Source organism: Zophobas morio, unplaced genomic scaffold, assembly GCF_036711695.1.
Source record: "Zophobas morio isolate AGI-343-1 ecotype UQ-CSIRO unplaced genomic scaffold, CSIRO_AGI_Zmor_V1 ptg000012l, whole genome shotgun sequence".
NCBI lineage: Eukaryota > Metazoa > Arthropoda > Insecta > Coleoptera > Tenebrionidae > Zophobas > Zophobas morio.
The window spans coordinates 24,640,674-24,651,643 of NW_026972117.1; the positions used below are offsets into that span (position 1 = coordinate 24,640,674).

Here is a 10,970-nt window from a genome sequence, read left to right on the forward strand (position 1 = left end):
TACCTGCTAAATGTTCTCAGACAAATTCGAGTGAACTGGTGTGAACCATAAATATTTCTTACCATTGTACTACTGTCGGTCTCGTTATCGTCAATAAAATTTTATAGGGAGAATGAAATTTCCAAAACTATACTTGGCAATATCCAATGACAGAATATTAAATCTTCTTGAAATAGTGCCAACTTTTTAACTGCTTTAAAATTACTATTAGTGGTCTGTAGACTAGATAAGGATCGACTCTGAAATCACCCTACAAATACAGGGATTATATGAAGGGCACATAAACAACCCGTGTTAAAGCTTAGTTGAATTTTTTAAGGCTTCAAAACATGTGATATAACCAAAGTAAACGCTAGGTTCGTTGTACTTTTATTGCTGCATTATGCTACATTTAGTAACTACGATAAAAAATACTTATCGTAGTTACTAAAATAATTATAGTAAATCTATGCAGTGCAGCAGAACGACAATTTTCTAAATTTAAAACAAATAGAAAAATCTATTATACTTACATATGTTTCAAAATACAAACTTTTTCATAATATAGTATCCATTTTTAGATTACGTCATCAATTTTTTGGGGGAGAATAAACAGATAAATTTGTTTCTCTATTTACCTACCATGCTTACGATACCCTTAAAGCGTTTGTAAGACTTCAGAGCATTCGGTTTTGCAGTTGCAAAGTTAATTAATTGCAACATTTTGTTATAAAATTGTGATTTTTACTTCCCCAGCCTAAGCTAAAAAAGTATTGTAATCTGGTCCATCAAGCGATTGGTTACTTCCATATTTTCTCGATGGATCATGACCTCTACAGTACGAAAAAACAGGTATCCGCTTACCGTCTGTCTGTCTGTCTGTCTGTCTGTCTATCCATTCTCCGTCCGTGTGAACTTTTGTTAGACAGATAATCTCCGAAACTACTGGACCGATTGTTGTTAAATTTTAAATGTGGATGTAGATGGTAAAACGCTAACCAAACGTTGTTTCCTTCCCAACAGTACACAGTGTGACGACTTAATCTCAAAATTGTAAATGGGTTTTAAATTTTATAAAATAACATAACTCCTATACGTGTAGTTCATGAATTTTTACCCAAGGCATTCAACTTTTGGAAAAAAAATCAAACTCATATAACAACATTTTCCTGTTTACTCTTAATCATTTCATCCATACTTTTATACGATTTTGGCAAAGTTGTCAAGATTTTAGACAAATTGGAAGTTGCAATTTTCAATTCGTGTGTTTTTATTAAAACAGTTGTCCAAAATCCTGATAACTTTGCCAAAATTTTGTAATTTAATTTTGAATCTGCAAAACCCGTAAACACGGTAAATTTTTAATCAAATTAAATCTGTTTATCGCCCACAAAAGATGACAAAATTTTGCCTAATACATCCTACCGAAAATGTGCAAAATATGATGAGTCTATACTTGTGATTTATCATTGCCTGTATATTTTTAGAATTGCTTATACAGGGGGATTAAAAAAATTAATGAATGAGTTCATTCATTTTACTGACTAAATCTGGAACTGAAGGTTTCGAAATTTTGCAGACGTTTTGAAGTTATCGTAAGAACGATAAATTTTTAATCAAAATATCTGTGTATTCCCTCCCAAAGAATTGATGGCGTCATGTCAAAATTTTGCCGAATAAATCCCATGGAAGACATGCAAAACATGATCATTGTCGTCATATTTTTAGAATTACTTATACAGGGTGGCATCGTAAATTTCTAACAAAAAGATATCTATCTAACCACCCTACCCTCTTTTTTCATCAGATAAAATAAATTTAATAAAATTAATCACTTTCTAAATTTTTATTGATCAAATTAAGAACGAGTCACTCCATTTTCTCGAAAATGTGGGAATGCGCGCGTCTTTATTTAATAATGATTATCTAAATAAGCGTTCTCAACCCTTGAAACGATCATATATTGACTCCGACCGTAGAAGCCTCCGAAATTATTTCCTAAACCTCTACGGGGAGGATATCTCCAATCAAACTCTTCTTTTCTCCAAACTCCGCCAGAAAATGGCAAAACTCCTATCTTCACTCACCTTTCTTTCTCGCTGTCATGACCACAACATAATCCCCAAATTTCTAAAACCCAAAAACCAGTTTTCCACTTTCTCATCAAGAAAAATTCTGACCAAAGCCAGCATGTCCCTCCTACGTGAACGCATCCGTGCCAATCAACGGGATCTTGATCTCGTGTCCAGAGACCTCCTAAAACTTCATTTAGAATTTTTCAATTCTTTATGCCCTATCCCCTGGTGTCTTTTTGATCGAATTACCCACATCTAATCCCAAAAAACTCTAGACCAAAAGAAACAAGTCCATATCCGAGTCACTTGTTCCAAAACCAAAAAATCGTCCACAACCTGCTACTGAAACGGTCGTCAATTTGTCATCTTACTCCCTTTCCGAATCAGAAAACACACTTTTATCAATAGGCCTTCATTTTGCCATCGCCCCTAAGAAAATTACAACTGAGGAAATTATTAATGCTATCAAAACTTCCATCAGAAATCTGCCAAGAGAAAACGCAGACTCTATTCGCTTCGAGACAGCCAAAATCCTACACTCAGCACGCCCCCCAAAACCCAATCTGTCCAAAGAAGAAAGGACCGCTCTCACTTCTCTTAAAACTTATACCGACCTAGTCATCCTGCCCACTGACAAAGGCAATGCCACACTGATTCTGGACAAAACACAATACGTCTACAAAATACACTCCTTACTACAAGACGGTTCCTATTCTATTCTTCCTCGCGACCCAATTTCCCTCATTGAACAGTGACGGACAACCTCCACTTCTTGGCGATCTCGCGGAGAAATGTCTAATCTCCACATATTTTACCTTCCAAGGCCTATTCTACAAACAAATCTCTAGTACTCCCATGGAATCCCCTCTCTCACCAGTCGTCGCCAATATTTTCATGGAAGATTTTGAAGACACAATCATTGAATCCGCCCAACTCAAATCCAAAGTCTGGTTCCGCTACATGACAACACATTTGTCATATGGCCCCATGGTCAAAACGCCCTCTCAGTCTTTCACGACCATCTCAACAGTCAACACACCGACATTCAGTTTACCATGGAAGTGGAAATCAACAATTGTCTTCCTTTCCTTGATGTTATGGTAACCAGGTTACGTCTCATCACCACCCCGCCCAAAAACGGTCTGTCCTTGACTGATGTCAACCGGACAAACTCCAAAAAGAATTAAAACATCTCCAAACATCTCTTCAAAAATTCCAAAAATCAAAATAAAACACAGTGTTTTATTTAATAAGGAGAAGTCGAAGCAATAAAAAGTCTGGACCATCATTGGGAATACAGTACCCTTATTATTAGTATTACACTACATCTATCTAAATTAATAAACGTGCTCTTGCAAAAATGTTGATGCCATCATCACAAAATTTTGTAATGGAAAAACTCACTTGATTTGATGTACTATGGGCGAGGGAAGTTCTGTCCAAATAATCTTTGACCAATTTTTTTCCAAAATCTGAATATCTAAGCTAAAAAATCAAAACGGATTCATAAACCACCCCTGTAGGAATATGTTATTTTATAATACTTAAATAACACTTAGGACGAAAAATTCTTAACACACATAGAAAATTTGACAACAATCGGTGTGGCACTTTCGGAAATTATTTGCATAAAAATCGACACAGACACCAGACGACAGACAACAGACAGCAGGCAAACAGATGGAAACGGGAGACCTATTTTTTCGAATTTTTGCAGTCTTATGAAAGGTCAACAAAACATACTCAACGAGCTACAACAAAATGTAGCTCGTACAATCGAAATACCGATTTTCGAAAATTGTAATATTTTAGAATTTTTCATAAAGATTTTCTATAAAAATTCAATTTAACTTATACCACGACAAGCATTGTCTATATTTTCACAAAATATTGCAACACACTAACACAGATTTTAAAAATAACTCTAGGCGATGTTTTATGAACATTTGTATCATTAAGGAAGTTCAAAAAACTGAAATAACGTAGCAAGGTGGTTTTAAAGGTCAATAATAATATGTAAAATATGTATATGGGATATTCAATTTAAAATAAATAAGTTATTTGCAGCGTTGGGGACAGATAATTTTAAAAGTATCTAGATACAGATTGTTTTCGATTTTTTCGAAATGTATTTAGATACAGATACAAGAAAACAGATACTTTTTGAAGCTTTGGCGAATAAAATAACTGAAAACATGTTTATGTATTTTTTTATGTATTGTTTAATGATTTTTTTTAAATTAACCACATTTCGAACGTATTGTCAGCTAAATTATTTCTTCTTGGTGTCAGAATTTGGCTTCCGCTACTAAACACCCGTTCCACAGGTGCAGAAGAAGTTATTATGGTATTAAATTTAAGAAATAAACATTTTACTGAAGCATAGTTATTCAAGACTGAAAAATCTTTTCTTTTTTCCTGCAAATAGGCCATCGCTTCGCTCTTTGATGTGTCGCAAATTGTGCAATATTTATTATATAAGCTTAAAAAGAATATTTTTTTCGTTTTTATTCCCATACTACAGTGTCCAAATTGTGTTTGAGTATATCTAATAATTTCCGGCATTAAAATTAATATTTCAAAAGAATACGGGAAATGTTTATTCTGTGCTGAAGGTCTGTTGTGCGCAACCTGTCATAAATTATTATTTTTCAATATCGGCTTACGATGTTTTTATGACCATCTCGGGTAATCGTCTATCCCGGTGTGGCAGATATATACATTTTAGGAAGAATTGCTGGTTCCGGCAAAATAAGTACAATTTCTTAGAAAGGTATTTAAACCCCTTATAGGATCAAAGGCTGCCTGGCTGGCCGGAATCAGCAGAGTGCAACTTTAAATTTTCAGATTTTTGTTGAAACTCATTTTCTTTTAATCTCGTTTCACGATTTCTGAGAATATATCACGATAAATTATTCTACCGAGGGTTGTAAAAATATTAATTTTATTGCCCAAGATTTACACTTAAACATAATCGGCACATTCTAGGGCAAACCGGGCCTGCCAAGCCCACCTCGCGTTAGGTCCAACAATGAAAAAGTGAAGAAATGACACATGTGGCAACAGGAAAAGATGCTACATTTGTCTGAAAAATAAAGGTATAAAACAGTAACAAATATGCAATTTATGCGAGAGAAATGTATGTATTGAACATTCGATTAGTCGTTTACAGAACTAATTTGTGCTAACTGAAAAAATTAATCATTATGTAACACGCAGTTATTATTTTCTAAAAATAATAACATACCTTAAACATTACTATTAAAATTACTCTTATTTAATAACACAAATACAACCAACGGGCCTACCGGACCCGGGTTGCTCAGGTACACAGATAAAATGCATTGCCCCGATAAGCATAAAACGCAGTGAATAGTGAATTGTGGTTTATGGTTTTTAAAATACCATCTTACCGTGGCTTAGATTTATTACCGCTCAGGATTATATTAAAAGATGTATAAGTACTGAAGGCTACAATGTAGGAAATGATGGTATTTAAAATATGAAAATTTCCGTGACTGTTGGATGTATGATTGTTATTCATACATACGTACCGAAAAAGATTGATATAAATGAAACACAAACATGTGCTGTGTAACACTGTATTTACTTGTTGTTGACGGTTCGAAGTCTATGTACAAAGTTGTTAAAATCGGAAGCGATACATTGCAGGTAAAAGAGAAAGTTAGGGACGCTTGTTGACAAGGGTTGCGGTTGGTAGGTAAAACCGAAACCCGAACATGGTCCGGCGCCTTGAAAGAACTAACTTTCAACATGACAATAAGTTTAAACTGCAAATATCACTACATAATAAGTACCTATTTGCATAATGGGTGCATACAGCACTTTGACAAAAGGGAATATAAAACACATATATACAAAAAACAAATAGATTTAAACACCTTTGTTTATGGTTCGGTCGGAAGCACACATAGTTTAACCACTGGTCGTTTAGTCACACCATTCGCGGTTTTCACTGTCACTACCCGAATGAGGCCATCTTGACCGGGATGAACTGTAGTGACGCGTCCCATCTTCCATGCAAGCGGGGGTGTGTGGTCTTCCTTAATGACCACCAAATCGTCCACCTTTATGTTGTTGTGGCTGGCCTTGGTCCATTTTGGGCGATTTTGAAGTTGGCCCAGATATTCTGCTGACCACCGTTTCCAGAATTGCTGCTGAGTGCGACTGATTTGTTGCCACCTGGAGAGCCGGTTCGTTGGGAGCGTGGTGACGTTGTCCTCTGGAACAGCAGTTAGAGGGGTTCCAACGAGGAAGTGGCCGGGGGTTAAAGGAGTCAAATCATTTGGGTCATTGGATATAGAGGTTAACGGACGCGAATTTAAGCATGCTTCAACTTGGATTAGCAACGTCTGCATTTCTTCGAAATTAAACAAAGCTGTACCAATAACGCGTTTCAGTTGATTTTTCGCAGATTTGACTGCCGCTTCCCAGATACCCCCCATATGTGGCGCGGAAGGCGGAATAAAATGAAAATTGATCTGCTCAGTTGTCAAGTATTTTATTATGTAATTACGGTCATTCCGCGAACTGAGAAGTCGTTGCATCTCATTTTTTGCGCCGACGAAAGTTGTCCCGTTGTCAGAGAAGATGTCGTTGGGTTTTCCTCGTCGACCAACGAATCTTTTCAGAGCTTGTAAGAAACTTTCGGTGGTACAGTCTGACACGAGTTCCAAATGCACCGCTTTTGTTGCCATGCATATGAAGACTGCTATATAGGCTTTCGATATTTTTGGCCTTCCTCTACCGCGATTTAAATTGATGTTGATTGGGCCGCAATAATCTAAACCCGTTTTAGAAAATGGTCTACTGGGCTCTATTCTATAGCTCGGTAAGTTACCCATTCGTTCGCTACATGGCTGTGGTTTTAGTCTGTAACAGCGCATACATTTTTGGATTATTTTTCTGACCACATTGCGACCTGTAAGGACCCAAAATTTTTCCCGTAATATCGCTAGCGTGGCCTGGGGGCCCGCGTGTAAGTGACTTAAATGGATGTGAGAAATGATTAACATTGTCACATGATGGTTTCTCGGTAGCAAATATGGATGTTTTTTATAATCTGAAATAGTGGTAGCCAAATTTAAGCGTCCGCCTACTCTTAAGATTCCGTCTTTGTCTAAAAACGGATTCAAACATAGAAGCTTACTGCTCGGTTTTAATGGCAAATTGTTTGATAATGTTCTTATTTCTTCGTCAAATTCGGTTGATTGTATGTGGCGTAAAATGATTGTTAAAGCTAGATCAAGTTCTGAGCATGATAATGGCCCGTAGTTTTGATTATTTTTATTCCCGATATTAGTTACAAATCGATTTAGATAAGCTATTGAGCGTTGTAATTTAATAAAATCAGAAAACTGTTTTAAGTATTCCCATTCAGGAACTGTGTTTACTAAGAGTGAGGTAGTCTGCTTTTGTTCTGGTAAATCTACTTTGCTGACCGGTTCTTGTATGGGCCAAAATTCGTTTGTGTATGAAAGAAATGAAGGCCCGTGGAACCAAAAATCGTTGTTTAATAATTTGTTGGCTGTTGTGCCTCGCGATATTATGTCGGCAGGATTACTAATAGACGGTACGTACCGCCATTCTTCTATACTGCTAAGATTTTGAATTTCAGCCACTCTGTTGGCTACGAATGTTTTCAGCGAGCTAGAAGGGGATGAAATCCACGCTAACGCGATTTTAGAGTCGGTCCAGAAGTACTTATTTTGAATCGGAACTTTTACTGTTTTAAGTACTGCATCGCATAGTTGACATACTAGTAGAGCCGCACACAATTCAAGACGGGGCAATGGTGTCGCCTTCAAGGGGGCCACGCGACTTTTTGCACAAAGTAAGTTAACATTAACTTGACCATTTTTCTTAATGCAACGTACATAAATAGCTCCGCCATACGCCTTAATGGAGGCGTCAGAAAAACAGTGCAATTCGACACTGGCATCCGTTTCAAATATGAACCTAGGAATTGTAATTTCATTCGCCATTTTTAAATCATTCAGCCAATTTTTCCAGGAGAAATAAATTGATAATGGCACAGTTTCATCCCAACTAAGTTTTAAATTCCATATTTCCTGCAAAAGTATTTTAGCTAGAACTGTTACTGGCCCTAGTAAGCCTAAAGGATCGTAAAGTTTAGATGAGACCGATAAAATTTTTCGTTTAGAAACTTTACCCGTAGTTGAAAGATTGTCGATTGAATATTTGAACGCATCTTTTTGAGTGTCCCACACTAAACCAAGGGTTTTCGATTCATTGTCCACCTGGTCAAATTTTACAACAGACATTTTCGGTGTTTCTTGTGGTACAATATTAGGATTATTGGAAGCCCATTTGGCTAAAGTGAAACGTCCTTGGGAAAGCACTTGCGTTAATTGGTCACGAAGTTCCATTGTTTCCCCTACGGTGGAACTCCCGCAGAGTACATCGTCGACGTAAAAATTGTCTTTGATTATTTCGGCAGCTTTTGGAAATGTTGATTCCACTTGATCCGCCAATAATCTTAGACATTTGATCGCAGCATAGGGAGCTGACAACATCCCGTATGTGACCGTATTAAGTTCGTACACTTGCATCGGTTGTGTGGGATCATCCCGCCACAAAATTCTTTGATATCGTCTGTCTTCGGGATGAATTAAAATTTGACGGTACATCTTGCAAATGTCCGCTGTAAAGGCAAACCTATACGTTCTAAATCGAATTATTAAATCAAAAATGTCGTTTTGTACTTTTGGCCCTGTACTCAGACAAGCATTTATGCTTTTTCCGAATAATGGTTTGGCTGACCCGTCAAATACTACGCGAATCTTATCAGTGGCCCCGTCATTTTTGAAAACCGCGTGATGAGGCAAGAGGTAATAGGGTTCACTTTCGATTCTATGCTCTGTCAATGGACCTAGTAAACGCATATGACCCAAATTAATGTATTCTTTCATAAAATCCTGATAATTTATTTTTAATATGACATTTTTTGCGAACTTTCGTTCCAATGTGTTGAACCGTTTGAGCGCGATTTCTGTCGGATTCCCCAAGTTTGGTAAAAATTCGTTAAATGTTAATCTGACTTGAAATCGTCCGTTGGATAATTGAGTGGCATTGTTAATAAAATAGTTCTCATGTTGTATTTCAAGAGCTGTGAGCGGCTTATCATCGTTTGAATAACTTTCAAGTTTCCAGAACTTTTCAACCTGGTTTTCTAAACTGACATTATTGACCGCGCAATGTAGATTTTGACGAGTGTTACTGGTGGGGCATCCATGCAATGGCCCTCCTACAATCCAACCTAATAAAGTTTTTTGTAATATTAAGCCATGTCCTATCGTTTGAATTTGACCTACACATAACAGTTGCCAAAATAATCCAGCTCCGATTAACAGATCGATTGGCTGTGACAAATTGAAATTAGGATCGGCAAGTTTTACCGCTTCAGGTATGTCCAGCTCATCTTTAGAAAAGGTACGGGCAGGTATGTTCTTCGAAATTTTTGGGATTACCAGACAATTTAAAGCTGTTGTAAATGAGTAATGCAACGACTCGATCTGTACCTGAACCTTTTGTCTAGCGGTCGTATTTGAACATTGAATACCTGCTACGACCACATTTGCATTTTCTGTACTTAAACCCAATTTGTTAGTGGCGGCTTCAGTAATAAAATGCGATTCTGAACCCACATCTAACAAAGCCCGGAATTTTTGAAATTTGTTTTTACAATCCTTTATTAGAATTATTGCTGTAGACAAAACGGCTTGTGGAAAAAGGGCGGATGAGCAATAAACTCCGCTGGTACTAGGCTGGTTTTCGTTTGAATGGGAGGGTTGGTCACTATGTAAAAGTGTATTATGTTTCAACTGGCATAATTTACATGACATAGATTTACAGCTATCGGACGTATGCGATGGTTTGAGACAATTTTGACATAATTTCAACCTATCTACCTGAGACCTTCTTTCCGAAACACTGAGTTTTGAAAAGGTAACACAGTTGTAAATTAAATGAGATTTTTTACAAAAATAACAAGTGGATTGTGTACTATTGCGATTTACTGCCGCTGTAAATGTAGACACCTTTTGTGTTTTAAGTGTATTATAAAAAGGTAGCCATTCAGTATAAATTCCGCTAAATGGTTTAATAACAATCGGGAGCGACTGCACCGATGGTGACGGTGTGCTCGTAGGTGCGTTACCTTGCGGTGCAGGTGAAGATGTGTTAACGCGTTTTTGTTCAATAGCATCTTCGACATCTGCACATAAATCGTAATACGCGTTTTCAAAATAAAGTCTTGTGGTAGCTTGTTCTAAATCGGGGGTGGCGTCATCAAGAGCTTCAATACGTACAAAATCGCGCAATCTTACTCTTAGTCGAGAAGCGGATGTACTTAGATTGTTTGTTTCAAACCACAACTTGAAACGCGATATTTCGTCGTGAATGCGATCTCTTTTTAAGAATAAAATTTGTAAATTTCCTGCATCCTCTGGTGTAGGATTTGAGTCCGAAAATGTTTCGGCATTGTCGTCACCTTCCGCGCCTGCCATGTGTGGAGCATCGAAAGTTTGCGAACGCGTCATAACCATTTGAAAAACCGCTTAGTTGAAATACGTAAAACTGGTACAGTTCGGGCAAGGTAAATGGTACTTGCCAATGAAATTTAAATAAAATGACGTACAATTACGGTCGAATGCGTGTTTGACCGGAAATAGATAAAGAAAAGGAATAGTTGGAACCCACTCACCGCAATAAGGCCCTCTGGCACCTGGGACGGCTAGACTGATTCGCTGCTCTCCTGTCGGGTTGAGAATTTCCAATGGCTGGATCCCGTCTCCCGATGCAGGCGTCGAAAATTGCCAAAACCGTAATAAGATCACCTGGAGCCTGGGTGAATTGACTGGATGGGCTGAATTC

The 10,970-nt window shown here is 37.3% G+C and overlaps 1 protein-coding gene across 1 annotated transcript; it reads right to left on the reverse strand.

The window, feature by feature from the left end:
- Positions 1 to 5,962: 5,962 nt before the first annotated feature.
- Positions 5,963 to 10,603, reverse strand: LOC135128239 (uncharacterized). The gene has a single exon (XM_064055137.1). It carries the CDS (start codon positions 10,601 to 10,603, stop codon positions 5,963 to 5,965), a length of 4,641 nt encoding a protein of 1,546 aa, XP_063911207.1.
- Positions 10,604 to 10,970: the final 367 nt, after the last annotated feature.